A 16854-nucleotide genomic window follows, 5' to 3' on the forward strand; every position below is an offset into this window, starting at 1 on the left:
TGTCAACCAAGTTCAGTTCTTCCATTTTTGGCAACAAAAAGTTTGTTAGCATCGAACGATAGCGATCGCCATTCACCGTAACGTTGCGTCCAACAGCATCTTTGAAAAAATACGGTCCAATGATTCCACCAGCGTACAAACCACACCAAACAGTGCATTTTTCGGGATGCATGGGCAGTTCTTGAACGGCTTCTGGTTGCTCTTCACCCCAAATGCGGCAATTTTGCTTATTTACGTAGCCATTCAACCAGAAATGAGCCTCATCGCTGAACAAAATTTGTCGAACCGAACACTGTCGAACCGAACACTGATTTTGGTAATAAAATTCAATGATTTGCAAGCGTTGCTCGTTAGTAAGTCTATTCATGATGAAATGTCAAAGCATACTGAGCATCTTTCTCTTTGACACCATGTCTGAAATCCCACGTGATCTGTCAAATACTAATGCATGAAAATCCTAACCTCAAAAAAATCACCCTTTACATATATAAAATTAAGTGGCAAAACTTCCTGTTCGGATACTCCTCCTAGACGGCTTGCCCGATTTCAATGAAATTTTCAGGGGTGATTGGGGTCTGTTTGGAGGGTGCACATAAGAAATTTAATGTGTGTATCATTGCGCGTTTTGCAAAAAAAAAAATAAAATAAAATGATACATCCCGCCTATACAAATACTCATGAAATAATGTTTTACCGCAAGATTGGTAGTCCTGTCAAATGCCTTTTAATTCCTTTCTAATAAACAGAAACAACTGGCGGATGTTTACAACTAATAAAAAACAATGACATCGCATGTTGATCGTATTTGCCTTTTTGTTCTTTCTATTGACATATTTTAAAATTGTGTGTATTTTTCTCTGATTTCAACGTGATTAACATTCTGCGTACAACACAAAGCAAGTGAGTATTGTTGTTGTTTCGTATGTGATGCCATGCGGTTCGATTGTCGCTTGAAAATGCGCGGTGTGTGTAAAAAAAAAGTGTTTCAACATTGTGTGTTTTTTCCAGATTTAATTCCATCGATTTGCTACATTTATTCGAACCGATTTTGTGTGCAACACACACAAAGCAAGTGAGTATTGTTATTGTTTCGTTAGTGCTTCCATGCGGTTTGCAAATACACTGTTGGTGGGTCTTATTGCATATGCGTGTGTAGTTTAAGATGTAGTTTTAGGTTAATTTTTACATTTTTATTTATGTACTTCAAATATGCATACTCTAGAAAATGCCTCGACTGCGCCAACGTAATACGGTTGGCAGGCATAGGAGTGATCCACGTCGAATGTCAATATTAAGAAGAAATCACAGCGAAGAGCAACGCGCTCAAGTGAATGCCCGAGGTAGAGCGGTGTACAGAGAGCGGCGTGCACAGATTAGAGCTGAATTCGCGGACAATCAACGGCCAAATTACCGTCAAGGCCGAGTTCCGGTCCGCCTTCGCGATCAAATGGAACATGTTGGCTTTCACCACGATCCTGACTGCGACTACAGCCTGCATGGTGCCATCGGAGCAATGGATATTATTTGTACGCATTGCAATGCAGCGAAATTTCGAGGAGAAACAGCTGGCATGTGCTGCTTCAGTGGCAAAGTGAAACTGCTTGCATTGGAACCGCCACCAGAACCATTACATTCCTTGCTCACTGGAGAATCGCCGACGTCTAAGCATTTCTTGCCGAACATACAAGCGTACAATTCATGCTTTAAAATGACTTCTTTTGGTGCCACAAAGATCATTAGAGATCCATTTATGCCGACGTTCAAGGTGATTACTTTGCATGGAATTTCCAGTGTAACATTTGACATTTTTATTCTGCAGATTCAGGGACAAATATACCATCGAGCAGGCTCGCTCATACCATTTGTCGATGCCGACTATCAATTTTTGCAAATATATTTCATCGGTAATGAAACTGACCAACTAAATCAACAATGTAAAATTGCGACCGGCACAAGGCGAGAAATCGTACTAAATTTGCAAAGATTTCTCAATGAGCACAATGAATTGATTCGATTGTTCAAAATCGCATTGGACCGCATGCCGTCTGATAACCATCGAATCGTCATCAGAGCAGACAAAATGCCGATGGGGCAGCATGCTAGACGATTCAACGCACCAACAATCGATGAGGTGGCAATCGTCATTGTTGGTGAACAGTTTGAATCGCGAGATATTGTACTGCACCGTAGAAACGAACAACTTCAGCGTGTTTCCGAGCTACACCGTAGTTATGATGCATTACAATATCCGATATTATTGTGGAGAGGTGATGACGGCTATCACATCAATATGCGATTGATAAATCCAACTACTGGTAAAAAAGTACAATTTCTGAGAAGAAATGCTACTTACGATTCAATATTTTGTGTATTGTTCATTTATAGGCCAAGAAACACCGAAAAAACTCAGTGCGATGAACTTCTATTCGTACAGAATAATGATTCGTCCGCAAGAAGATAACTACATCCTGAAATGTCGCAAGCCTTTCCATCAGTATTTGGTTGACATGTATGCGAAGATCGAGACCGAACGTGTCAACTTTATTCGATTCAACCAAACGAAATTGCGTTCTGAAGAGTACATCCATTTGAGAGACGCCGTAATGAATGATGCAAATGTGAATAGCATTGGACGTCTGACAATATTGCCAGCCACATACATCGGCAGTCCGCGCCATATGCACGAGTATGCGCAAGATGCGATGTCGTATGTGCGCCATTACGGCAGACCGGTTCTGTTCATAACGTTCACGTGCAATCCCAAGTGGAATGACATCAAATGTCATTTGTTCCCCGGTGAATCAACAACTGATCGTCACGACTTGACACCACGTGTATTCAGGGAAAAGCAAAAAGCAATGATGGATTTAATTGTGAAACTTTGTGTTTTTGGAGAAGCTCGATGCTGGATGTACTCGATCGAATGGCAGAAAAGAGGATTACCGCATGCACACATCTTGATTTGGTTAGTTCGCAAAATACGACCAGATCAGATTGACAAAGTCATCTCAGCGGAAATTCCAGATGAAGCAATCGACCCACAATTGTTCGACGTTGTAACAAAAAACATGATCCACGGCCCTTGAGGCGCTATTAATCCAACTTCACCATGCATGATTGACAATAAGTGTTCAAAGCGCTATCCTAGTGCTTTAGTTGATGATACAATCACTGGAAATGACGGATATCCATTATATCGGCGTCGATCCGCTGAAGATGGTGGTAATTCAACGGTCATAAAAGTTCGGGATCAAGACGTTGATGTTGATAATCGTTGGGTCGTGCCGTATTCACCATAGTTGTCAAAAATTTTCGAAGCGCACATCAATGTAGAATATTGCAACTCTGTCAAATCGATTAAATACATCTGCAAATACGTAAATAAGGGCAGTGATATGGCAGTTTTCGGAGTGGCTGATTATCAGACAATCGATGAAATTCAGCAATACCAAATGGGCCGTTATATAAGCAGCAACGAAGCGGTATGGCGCATTTTATCGTTTCCAATACACGACTGGCATCCCGTTGTTCTTCATTTGGCAGTTCATCTCGAAAATGGTCAACGCGTTTATTTCACTGCAGACAATATACAACAGAGCGCAGCACGACCACCGCGGACAACACTTACTACCTTTTTCGAGTTGTGTGAAACCGATGAATTTGCAAGAATATTGCTATATTCCGAAATACCACAATATTTCACTTGGAGGCCATCATCGAAAACATTTCAACGACGAAAGCAAGGGGAGCGTGTTTACGGTTATCCAAATGTCCGTAAAACCGATGCATAGGACGCATTTACACCATCCATCCGAACAACGCCGAATGTTTCTATTTGCGTCTGCTATTAGTCAACGTGCGCGGACCAAGATCATTTGATGATTTAAAAACTGTTGACGGTTGACTATTGACACCAAAAAATGTACACGTCAACGAAATCAATTTTGCCATTCAAGAAAAACTGCCAGGAGAAGCTACAACATATATATCGATTGATAGCGTTTTGAATCAAGATGAAGTAGTCAATTATCCAACTGAGTTCTTGAATTCTTTGGATCCCCCCGGTCTGCCACCGCATCGTTTGGTCCTGAAAGTCGGTTCACCCATTATACTTCTACGAAATCTGAATCCACCGACTTTGTGTAATGCACAAGGCTTTCAGTCAAAAAATTGTGGCCAAATTTGATTGAAGCAACAATACTAAATGGCAAGGCAGCAGGTGATGTCGTACTCTTACCACGCATTCCCATGATTCCAACGGACATGCCGTTTGAATTTAAGCGCTTGCAGTTCCCAGTACGTCTTGCCTTTGCGATGACCATCAACAAATCGCAAGGGCAAACATTTCAAGTGTGCGGCGTCAATTTGAAAGAACCGTGCTTCTCCCACGGCCAATTGTTCGTCGCATGCTCGAGAGTGGGAACACCAAGGTGCTTATTCATTTATGCGCCAGGTGGAAAAACCAAAAATGTTGTATACCAATATGTTTTATAAATAAGTAACAGTTTTACAACAATAAATAAAACACAGAGTAAAAACCCTTAAGAGTTTTAATCGATTTAGGTGTAGCGAGGCACACAGGGTAACAGCTAGTTATCTATGTATTTATCTATTAATATACTTACATACATACATATATACATAATGCATTTACATGCAATGTACATCTAACAATAATAAAAATGCATGGGGAGACAAGTCATAAATTTACAGATGTGGTAACATTAAACACACACATACATGTATTAAATTGTACACTTGAAAACAATCCCATGTCAAGCAGCAATAAACAATATGCTATAATACTCGTACATACAAACATACACACGTACACATATACTTAGTTCTTTAAGATAGTTTTAAAGTTTTATGGAATGATAAATCTTTTTTGAGTCTTCTTCTTCTCTTCTTCTTTACTGGCGTAGACACCGCTTACGCGATTATAGCCGAGTCCACAACAGCGCGCCAGTCGTTTCTTCTCTTCGCTACGTGGCGCCAATTGGATATTCCAAGCGAGGCCAGGTCCTTCTCCACTTGGTCCTTCCACCGGAGTTGAGGTCTTCCTCTTCCTCTGCTTCCCGCGGCGGGTACTGCGTCGAATACTTTCAGAGCTGGAGTGTTTTCATCCATCCGGCCAACATGACCTAGCCAGCGTAGCCGCTGTCTTTTAATTCGCTGAACTATGTCAATGTCGTCGAATATCTCGTACAGCTCATCGTTCCATCGAATGCGATATTCGCCGTTGCCAACGCGCAAAGGACCATAGATCTTTCGCAGAACTTTTCTCTCGAAATCTTTGTTGAGTTCAAACACTAAAAATAAACTTTTTGGGCGTGTTCGGACAGCTGTTCAATAGTTGGCAAAACGCCTTCTCTCAAAATTCCAATTTATATTGGCTTGTCAAAAAAGTCTTGCGGTATTTTCGCTAGTTGGCGCTGAAAGCGCGTAGTTCTAGTTTTATTTGTCGCATCGGGTCATGCTATACCTTTTTAGAAAGCTCATTTCACGCGCTGCCCTTTTTTCGAGGTAATCAATTAAAATACGTATAATTTTTAATTATAATACGCACGTTCCATTCCCTTATGCCCATTTCACGAGCTATTTGACCTTTGCACAATTTATTTTATATAAAGCTACGATTTCTGCTTTCCTTTTTTGTTGACACCACCATGTCCAACTTGACTTGTTTTCACAACTTATTCAAAAGAAAATACCGCAAATTCTGTAATAAACACGTGCGGACGCTAACGGTATTAAAAATAAAGGTAAAATAATGTAGTCACATGACAAAACAGCTAAATAAGACAAATAGTGAATTTTGAGCAAATAGTGACAGTTCAAAATAGGAATATTAGAAAATTTTGGACTGCGTGGGTTTTTTTATTAATTACTTTTATGTGATACAAACAATCGTTAGGCGAACAAAATTAAAAAAAAACAGAGCAACGTGTTTCCAGGGAATAAATTATGGGCTATCAAGTAAACAGCTGTTAGCAATGAAAGAGTAGTTGGCAATAAATTTGGTAAAAATTTGTATGTCTTGGTAGAAAATTTAACAAGTGCTCAGCAACAATGATCCGTATAAAAAATAACACGAAAACAGAGGTCGCAGCTAGATTCTTTTACAGTTTTCCGGACAAAATATTGTCAAGTACGGCAAAACTAAACCAACAATGACTGCTATAGAGATCCCAGGCGATTTAAATTTAACTTAACTTTAAATCGTGGTGAGTGGTATATAATCTTAAGGGAATGTTTTTGTTCAAAAGCGTGTAACTGATCTGATGAAATAAAGTTTTATATAATAAACCGTTTACTGCATGTGTGAACTAAATTCTTATTTATTTAGAAACGTAGTGCCGAAAGGGAGTTTTACATTTGCAATGCAACCGGAGTCAAAACTATTTAAAATTGCTAACAATTATTACTATTTCATTGCTCGCAGCTGTATGTATATATGTTAAATAAGTTTCACATATCGAAATATTCAGAAATTGGTCACATGGAAAACTATTAACGAAATGGAATTAGCATTTCATTATTTCATAAATTTTTTCGTTATTTACAAAATATTATTTACAGCTCAAAGAATTTTTTCATTTGTGATACATTTCAATCATTATAGACAATTTTCAACTATGATCGATTTACTGTTCCGGTAAAAGGCACGAAAAGTATCAGTTTGTTTACATATGTATGTATATATATAAATAACGGGTGATTTTTTTGAGGTTAGGATTTTCATGCATTAGTATTTGACAGATCACGTGGGATTTCAGACATGGTGTCAAAGAGAAAGATGCTCAGTATGCTTTGACATTTCATCATGAATAGACTTACTAACGAGCAACGCTTGCAAATCATTGAATTTTATTACCAAAATCAGTGTTCGGTTCGAAATGCTTTTTTATCGACAAATTTTGTTCAGCGATGAGGCTCATTTCTGGTTGAATGGCTACGTAAATAAGCAAAATTGCCGCATTTGGGGTGAAGAGCAACCAGAAGCCGTTCAAGAACTGCCCATGCATCCCGAAAAATGCACTGTTTGGTGTGGTTTGTACGCTGGTGGAATCATTGGACCGTATTTTTTCAAAGATGCTGTTGGACGCAACGTTACGGTGAATGGCGATCGCTATCGTTCGATGCTAACAAACTTTTTGTTGCCAAAAATGGAAGAACTGAACTTGGTTGACATGTGGTTTCAACAAGATGGCGCTACATGCCACACAGCTCGCGATTCTATGGCCATTTTGAGGGAAAACTTCGGACAACAATTCATCTCAAGAAATGGACCCGTAAGTTGGCCACCAAGATCATGCGATTTAACGCCTTTAGACTATTTTTTGTGGGGCTACGTCAAGTCTAAAGTCTACAGAAATAAGCCAGCAACTATTCCAGCTTTGGAAGACAACATTTCCGAAGAAATTCGGGCTATTCCGGCCGAAATGCTCGAAAAAGTTGCCCAAAATTGGACTTTCCGAATGGACCACCTAAGACGCAGCCGCGGTCAACATTTAAATGAAATTATCTTCAAAAAGTAAATGTCATGAACCAATCTAACGTTTCAAATAAAGAACCGATGAGATTTTGCAAATTTTATGCGTTTTTTTTTAAAAAAAAGTTATCAAGCTCTTAAAAAATCACCCATATATATACTAATATTATAAAGAGGAAAGATTTGTACCTATTTTTGTATGTTTGTAATGAATAGGCTTAAAAAGTACTGAGCCGATTTAAAAAATTCTTTCACCAATAGAATGCTTAATTCTTCCAATTTGACATAGGCTACATTTCATTTTGAAAAAAGTTAGGGATCCTTGGTAAAATTTGAACAATGTAACCGAAGGTGTAGAAAAATGAGTCTTAAAATGTCTTTCGTCGAATGCGCTGCCGAAACTATTAGCGATAGAACAAAATAATGTACAACAATGTTGAAGAACATCATAATGTCTACAAAAATCTCCGCGGTAGCATGTGTCCAACTTTTTTCATTTTAAACATTAATGAAAATGCTAACCAAATTCAAACAATGCTATTTATGTGTTTATTTTAATCCTTATCCAGATTAATTATTTTATGGTCAAGACAATTTAACTAGCTATAAAATAGTTTTTAAATTATTTAAATTGGGCTTTCCATTCAAAAGATATTACGAATTAAAAAATTCAAACAGTAAACAATACCGCCATAGCGTCGTGGCCGTTGTTTGCGATGCAGTCTGAAAAGCGCGCCGGGCCAGAGAATGTAAAGTATAGAGAAGGCGCAAATTGAATTCTGTATGATGTTCGATTTGGTGGCAGATGATATCGGCAGAGCCGATAGAATCAAAGTAAGGAATTCGACGCTGTCGCTGCTACTTAGCAGAATTGAGCACGTGCAGTGGCAAAAATATATGTAAAACGACTTAATTCATGCCAAAATAAATAAAGAGAAATGCTTTGAAAAAATATACAAAGCATTCTCTGAGTCAATATGCGTGATTATTTTGTATTATATGAACCATTGTTTTCTGGAAAATGGTAAAAGTTTTAATTATTTTTACAAAATTGGGAAAAATTAGGAAACGTTATTTTAATTTTATTTTTCTTTAATTTAATTTTTAAATAAATTAATATTTCAAATAAGATGATGATGACCTTCATGAAATATGCATATTCGCATTATTTCGTTATCATTTCCATATTTGTACCAATAGAATTTCTATGACACATGCATATATACATATATTATTTCTTTGGCACATTTGCCTGTATGTTTATGAAAGCAAATGCGAGCCATATAAACATGTACATACATTCATAATAACAAGTGTCGCACGCTTCTTTCGCATCTCCGTTGTCAAAGAGTCAAGTGCTGAACACCTTAAGCACGACAGCCTGCAAGCGACATCTGTCAAATATTAAAATACACACGTTCTTAGGGACACAGGTATTGAGGCAGCTGCACAACTACAAAAACAAGTATACGAGACTTTAACGCAAGCGGTGGACAATAATACCGGTGGTCTATTCTTCCTGGACGCACCTGGAGGAATAGGGAAAACATTTTTCATGGCCACTATTCGATCAAGATGTGACAAAGCTTTGGCGCTAACAATGTCTGGAATTGCGGCGACTCTTCTAGATGTCGGTCGTACTGCACATTCTGTGCTTAAGTTGCCACTCAATTTAAACACAATTGATACTCCAACATGCAATATTTCCCGATCCAGTGCAATGGGAAAATTATTGATGCAATGCAAGCTCATTGTTTGGGATGAGTGCACAATGGCACATAAGAAATCACTTGAAGCACTTAACTTCACACTGAAGGATCTCCGGTGAAATAACAACATCTTTGGCGGGTTGATGATATTGTTGGCAGGCGATTTCAGGCAGACGTTGCCAGTAATTCCCCATGGAACGCCTACAGATGAATTGAATGCTTGCCTGAAGGCATCACTTTTATGGAATAACGTAAACACATTATCGCTAACCACTAATAGTTCAACTTAAAAATGATCAAAGTTCTGCACGATTTTCCAAAAAATTGTTAGCTGTTGGAAATGGAAAAGTCCCAGTTGATGCGACATCTGGATTAATTACTCTTACCAACGACGTTTGCCGATTTGTAGACTCTCAATTAGCTCTCATTGAAAATGTTTTCCCAAACTTTAGTGAGAATTATAAGAATTATGCTTGGTCAACGAGCAATTCTTGCCGCAAAGAATAATGATGTACACGCACTGAATTTCACCATTCAATCAAAAATTGCTGGCGATTTGGTGGCATACGAATCCGTTGATTCCATAACAAATCCCGATGATGTAGTAAATTATTCAACGGAGTTTTTGAACTCTCTGGAGTTATCAGGATTTCCACCACATAACTTGCAATTCAAAGTTGGTACAGTTATTATAATATTGCGTATTTTGAATCCATCGCGACTTTGCAACGGTACTCGACTTTCGGTAAAAAGACTTAAGCCGAATTTGATTGAGGCAACCATTTTTAACGGAAAGTACGCAGGTGAAAATGTACATATGTATTCCTCGAATAGCAATGATTCCGACTGATCTTCCGTTTGACTTCAAACGATTGCAATTTCCAGTTCGCCTTGCGTTCGCAATGACAATTACCTAGTCGCAAGGCCAATCGCTTAGTGTTTGCGGGATAAATTTGGAAAATCATTGTTTTTCACATGGGCAGTTATACAATATGTTGCGTGTTCACGAGTTGGGAAACCATCCGCTTTGTCTGTGTTAACGTCAGACCAAAAAAGGTTTCATTTTCATTTACTTAGAGAAGTTCAACTAAATAACACTTCATTTTTGTAATCGAAATGAATTCATTACTGTTGTGAAATGAAATATAATTTTTCCTTTTCAAATATAAAACAAAAAAAAAATTTCCTTCATCTTTTAATCACCAAACTAAATTTTACATAAAACGAAGCCATCTGGTGGCGAAACGGAGTTTGCCGGGTTTGCTAGTATATATATATATATATATACATATATATACGAGGGCTGTCCGATAAATAACCGACCTCAACGTGAAGCTAGCGGCACATCTGAAAAAAAAGTTTCAACTTCAAATTGTGCATATTATAATAGCTACTCGCCAAAATTTCAGAAATTTATCTTGCGCAATTATCTGTTGACAGTCGTTTTTGTAAGTCTATTTCGGTGATTTCCCCAAAATTGAAAAAATTGAATATCGAGCTGTAATTAAATTTTTATTTTTGAAAGGCAATACGCCTTCACAAATCAAAGATGAGTTGGACTCTGTGTATGGTGACTCTGCACCATCGTTTACCACCGTAAAATTTTGGGCAGCTGAATTTAAACGTGGTCGCAGGAGCTTGGAAGATGATGAACGTCCTGTAACCACTAACGATAACATCGCTAAAGTTCATCAATTGGTACTAGACGATCGTCGGATTAAAGTTAGGGAAATAGCTGAGATTATGAAGATGTCAAAAAAACGTGTTTGTCAAATATTAAACCAAGATTTAGGCATGAGAAAGCTGTCCGCGCGTTGGGTGCCGCGTTTGCGTACGCTAGACCACAAACGTGCGCGCATGAACATTTCCAGCGCTCTGTTTGGAAGGGTTGCAGAGATGGGAGCATCGCTGGGAGAAGTGTGTGGAGTTACAAGGAGAATATGTAGAAAAATAAAAAAAATTTTGAAAAAGTCGCGTGCATCATGGTTAGGTCGGTTATTTATCGGACAGCCCTCGTATATAATATGTATACATATATGTATATGTTTGTATACATACATATGTACCTTTATATATCTATACTAATATTATAAAGAGGAAAGATTTGTACCCATTTTTGTATGTTTGTAATGAATAGGCTTAAAAAGTACTGAGCCGATTTAAAAAATTCTTTCACCAATAGAATGCTTCATTCTTCCAATTTGACATAGGCTACATTTCATTTTGAAAAAAGTTAGGGATCCTTGGTAAAATTTGAACAATGTAACCGAAGGTGTAGAAAAATGAGTCTTAAAATGTCTTTCGTCGAATGCGCTGCCGAAACTATTAGCGATAGAACAAAATAATGTACAACAATGTTGAAGAACATCATAATGTCTACAAAAAACTCCGCGGTAGCATGTGTCCAACTTTTTTCATTTTAAACATTAATGAAAATGCTAACCAAATTCAAACAATGCTATTTATGTGTTTATTTTAATCCTTATCCAAATAAATTATTTTATGGTCAAGACCATTTAACTAGCTATAAAATAGTTTTTAAATTTTACTTTCCATTCAAAAGATATTACGAATTAAAAAATTCAAAAAGTAAACAAAACCGCCATAGCCATTGTTTGCGATGCAGTCTGAAAAGCGCGCCGGGCCAGAGAATGTAAAGTATAGTGAAGGCGCAAATTGAATTCTGTATGATGTTCGATTTGGTGGCAGATGATATCGGCAGAGCCGATAGAATCAAAGTAAGGAATTCGACGCTGTCGCTGCTACTTAGCAGAATTGAGCACGTGCAGTGGCAAAAATATATGTAAAACGACTGAATTCATTATTTTTTACTGTTATTTTAATTTTTTGATTATTATTATTTTTATTTTTTAATTTTTCAAAAGTGCCCGCCACTTAAACCATCAAAGAAATTGAACATAAATAGACTTACATACAAATATATGTAGCTGTGGGATTTTTTTTAATACAAATAAAAATATTTGTGAAAAAAAGTGTTTTATATCCAAATTTCCAAAAATAAATAATTGTCTACCCCGTGCGATGCCGGGACGGGCTGCTAGTATATATATATACGAGTACGTATACAAACGGCCACTTCTGTCTTTTTATAGTTAGTCAATTCCATATATCGATAATTTCGAAAGAAATGCAATTTCAATTAAGTGTTTGTTTACATAAGTTTTGGCACACTACCATGACACAAATTTTGCTCGTAAAATTATTTCAACTCTACTTGTTTTTGCAGGGTTATCAGATATATGTATTCTTAAGTATTAGTTTTTTGTCCATGCTTAAATAGTATTTATATGGTAATGATATTTGGTTCTTTTTATTCATAAAGATATGGAGATTTTAACATCATACGCAAATCGAATTTGCATACACAACTCTATACCCATTTACGTTGAAATGCGTTGCCGAGAGATACCGCATGAGAGACGTGATTGCAACCTTCTCTCATTGTACATTAATATATACTATTTCAATGATGAAGATATGGTTGCTAAAATACATTCAATTCAACTTGATGCCGTTCAGGGGTAAAAAATTTACTCTCTTATATTATTAAACATTTTTGATATTCCTAATTTACTATGTTTACAGTTTACCTGCGGATGTCGTGTACACCACAATAACTGATTCTCGATACTTTATTATGTCTTGGCCACAGCAAAATATATTAGGCAAACCACGATCGGGTCTCTGCAAATATTCATTAACACCAAATCTCGATACCTTGGCAAGCATACGTGACTTCAAGCATATTAAACATTGTGTTCGCTATCTAGAATGTACCACAGGTATAGGTGTCTTTCTTTACCACGTACTATATTTAAAAGTATTTTTATATATTAATAGATGATAAACTACTTGGCTTTGGAGATACACAACTAACGATATGGGACCATCGTAGTGGTGATGTTTTAATGAACTATGACTTTAATATGAAGCTGGGTCGAAACTTAGGTTCTATTTATTATCCTAGTCTAGAAATCGGTCAAAACAGCGTCCTGTTATTATGTCAATATAAAACAAAAATAAGCGAAAATGAATATGAACCAACCGAAATTATATTTATTGCTTGTAGTGTATCACACACAAATCCGTCACATCGAGTTCTGAGACATCTGAAAACACCTAGCAAAGCTTTTGATGCATTAGAAAACGCAATAAACACTGGTGATTATATTGTCATAACGGCAAAAAATGACGAGGAAATTTGGATAAATAACTCGGATGCTACTACGATAACAAAAGTACCGCCTCAATATACTAGACGATTCTATGCACGGGGAAGATCACAAATAATAGAATTAACATGTAAAAGTCTTACAGTGGACTCGTTTTCAAATCATGTATTAAAGTTGGCAGCGAATCCAGCTGTTAATGAAACAAAGTCTAATAAGGAGGAGTAATATGGTGATATATTTAAAATATTTGGGACATCTTTTTTAAGGTGAACTAAACTGTATAATTTGATTTTTATGTTCAACTCCTTAAAATATATTCCGGAATATGTAGTTATTGTTCTTTTCTTATATACGAATTAACTTTGAATTCAATTCATCCAAAATTTCTAGTTCCCAAAAGTAATAATTTTCTCCGCAGCAAAGCTGTATATACAAATAATTAAAAACGAAAATAGAATACCGTTAATTATGGAAAAAATATACGTATATTTAATACCACATTTTTTACTACATGTCAAAAGTTGTCCAACTTTTCAAATAAATTTGTTTTAGAAACGTATACAGATTCTTTCAATGGGCATTGAATATATTATTTATGTTGTTCATATCTTCTTCATAAAAAAATTAATTCATATCTGGTGAAAAATAAGTTTCTGGAAAATCACTTTAAATGGACTATCCTTGAGAGCTGAGAGTGCTGTACATAAGACGTAAACATTTTTTTACTAGCGATCAAAATACTTAAGGTAATTCGGCTTAAGCTGCCTTTAACTAATTGACACATACTTAAAGATGTCATTGCTAGGACAAATTGGTCTAACCTTGATATTTGATATGGTCATAAGTATAAGTAACTCACTATGTAATTTTGTTTGACTTTATTCACTTTATTTTAAATATCTTTTATGAATACGAAAATTGTAATATTTTAAATAATAGCAATAAAGTTAGTCTTATTGAACTTACAATTAAAAAAGAGTTTTTTTCTATGGATGGAAAGGGGATTAGGACATTCAATATTTTTATATTACACTAGCTGACCCCGCAGACGTTTTTCTGCGTGAAATTATGTGTTTTGAAATGAAAATAAGGTTAAATTTATCATTTCTCTTTTTTTTAATGTAATACAGCTTGATAAAGAAGTTCCGGTGCGTAAATGTACAGAGAAGATAGTTTTCCAACTCGTGAGTACGCCACGTATTTTTGGCCGTGTGAAAAACATAGCAGTTCCAAATTTATGCCACACATTTTTTGCGACTATCCTTGGGTCCTGATGATTGTCATCTCAAATGCAATTTTTACTGGAAACGGAATCTGTTTCAACTGAAATGGCAAATCGATAGAACTCAAAGGAATTCGTAGAATCAAGCATTCTGCCCCCTTGTATTCGATAGGTGCGTAACAATCAGTCGGGTTCCATTACACCAGTGTTTCCCAAAGTGGGCGATAACGCCCCCTTGTGGGCGCTGCAGGTGTCAAGGGGGGCGGTAAGAGACCCAGAAAGAAAATGGGGGCGATGTGTAGAGGCCTGGGGGTTATTCGTAATTTTGTTTAGCTAGGAGGCCTCTTAGACAACGACTACATGAGCTCTCGACTCTCAACAACAACTTGTGAACATCAACTAATTTGAATTAAAAGATTGCTCAAACTCGGTTCTATATTTCTCTCCGCGTAGTTCATATATCTGTCCTATTTTATTGAATATAGAAAAAATGAAAATCATGTCAATCGATCGCTCCGTTTCATAACGGGGCATCTCGACATCAACGACATTTATAGAATACGAACTGTCATACGTATTGCTCTTGCCATTGCCAAATCTGTATGTGGGCATTTGCTATCATAATATAATCATTTGCGCAAAGGTGTAGGGTAGGTAGGTTCGAGCTGATGTAGCGCATGCTTTGAGCTCTTGAAAAATTTATTTTATCACTTGCGAAATGACGTCGGGTAGGTAGCTGATGTAGCGCACGTTTTGAGCTTTTGAACTCCTTAAATATTTTATGTGGAAAATAAAAAAAGTATATTTATCCTTTTTTTTACAAATGTATTTCTAGGAAAAATAAGAATTCATATTTTTGGACTACTATATAATAATTGTGCTTAAGCATTCCTATATAAACAATGTAATATTTATTTCATATTCATTTGTGGTTTTGCGCGCAATAGATGAGCATTACGAGTACTTACGCCACCTTTACACTACTCGCGAAGTTAAACGTATTTCTCAAAGCAAAACAATGTCGGAAGTAAAAAAGAAGAGACGGCAATACTGTGCGGAATACATTAAATTCGGATTAATCGAAAATCCCACAAACCCATCCTCGCCTTTGTGTCTTCTATGTCTAAAAATATTTTCGAATAAAGCAATGAAGCCTTCAAGCCAATTCTCAATTCAGCTCGATGAGTCCACTTTGCCAACTATTGAAGCATTGTTGTTGTCTTACGTGAGGTTTATTAAAGATACAAAATATGTGAAGAACTATTATTTGCTAGAAATTTAGAGACCGATACAAAAAGCGAAACCATATTCAATATATTGGAAACGTTTTGCGATGAGAAAGAGATTCCTTTGAAAAATGTTATTTCAATTGCTACGGATGGCGCTCCGGCTATCATAGCGTGCCATAAAGGCTTAATAGCGCACTTAAAAAATAAAATTCCAGATGTCCTTGGTGTACATTGCGTTATTCATAGACAACATTTAGTTGCCAGAAACTTAAGTGAAAATCTATTTCAATCACTGCAATATGTCATCAAAGCAGTCAATAAAATCCGCAACAGCTCTTTGAATGATAGATTATTTCATCAGCTTTCTGTTACTAATGACGAGGATTTCAATCGTTTGCTGTTTCATATTGAAGTTCGTTGGCTATCAAGAGGCAATTGTCTGACTCGATTCTACAACCTGTTTGACTCTGTTATAGAGTTCTTGGAAACTAAAGATTCAGAATTTCAAGACAAGCTCATAACATCAAAGAATGATATAGCTTACATGACAGACCTGTATAAATTGTTCAACGACATGAATCTCCAACTGCAAGGCGATAAACTAAATTTAATTGAAACAAAAAACGTCGTTGCTGCTTTCGCAGCCAAACTGCTTCTACACAAAAAAAATCTGGGCAGACGTGAGTTTCACAATTTTCCGAATTTATCAGTATCATGCAAGAAGAAGGAAGAAGAACTTGACAACAAACGAGGAAATAAAACTCAAGTTCAAAAATGGTTACCAAGAATTTTGGCTACAAAACCCGATCTCGCAATTGTACCCTGGATTGTGGTCAATCGTTCAACGATTCTTGATAGCATTCCCATCGTCATATTTGTGTGAACGTGGATTTATTGCTGTGACAACACTGCTTACTAAAAATAGAAATCGTTTGCTTGTTACCGAACGTGGCGACTTGCGACTGTTCTTGAGTAAATTGGAACCTGATATTAACAAACTTATTAA

At 36.6% G+C, this 16854-nt stretch overlaps 2 protein-coding genes across 2 annotated transcripts in view; both read left to right on the forward strand.

The window, feature by feature from the left end:
- LOC105223899 (uncharacterized) overlaps window positions 1-13956 on the forward strand; it is a 55923-nt gene extending 41967 nt beyond the window's left edge. Inside the window, exons 5-7 of the mRNA XM_049462341.1 lie at window positions 12548-12746; window positions 12811-13007; window positions 13066-13956. Coding sequence (XP_049318298.1) covers window positions 12548-12746; window positions 12811-13007; window positions 13066-13622 — 953 coding nt within the window. The 3' untranslated portion in view covers window positions 13623-13956. The remainder of the gene's footprint in view (window positions 1-12547; window positions 12747-12810; window positions 13008-13065) is intronic.
- Window positions 307-10370, forward strand: LOC125780347 (uncharacterized). Its single transcript, XM_049462567.1, has 3 exons — window positions 307-1765; window positions 1820-2315; window positions 2386-10370. The coding sequence occupies exons 1-3, from the start codon at window positions 1226-1228 to the stop codon at window positions 3084-3086; spliced, it is 1737 nt and encodes a 578-aa protein (XP_049318524.1). The 5' UTR covers window positions 307-1225; the 3' UTR covers window positions 3087-10370.
- Window positions 13957-16854: the final 2898 nt, after the last annotated feature.

This window comes from Bactrocera dorsalis, chromosome 1 (assembly GCF_023373825.1).
Source record: "Bactrocera dorsalis isolate Fly_Bdor chromosome 1, ASM2337382v1, whole genome shotgun sequence".
Lineage (NCBI taxonomy): Eukaryota > Metazoa > Arthropoda > Insecta > Diptera > Tephritidae > Bactrocera > Bactrocera dorsalis.

What these genes read in the sequence shown, in the direction of transcription:
- LOC125780347 (XM_049462567.1), top strand. Translation starts at nt 1,226, where the DNA reads ATGCCTCGACTGCGCCAACGTAATACGGTTGGCAGGCATAGGAGTGAT. An exon ending in CATTTATGCCGACGTTCAAG is followed by an intron (nt 1,766 to 1,819) that starts GTGATTACTTTG and finishes TTTATTCTGCAG; the next exon opens with ATTCAGGGACAAATATACCA. An exon ending in ATTGATAAATCCAACTACTG is followed by an intron (nt 2,316 to 2,385) that starts GTAAAAAAGTAC and finishes GTTCATTTATAG; the next exon opens with GCCAAGAAACACCGAAAAAA.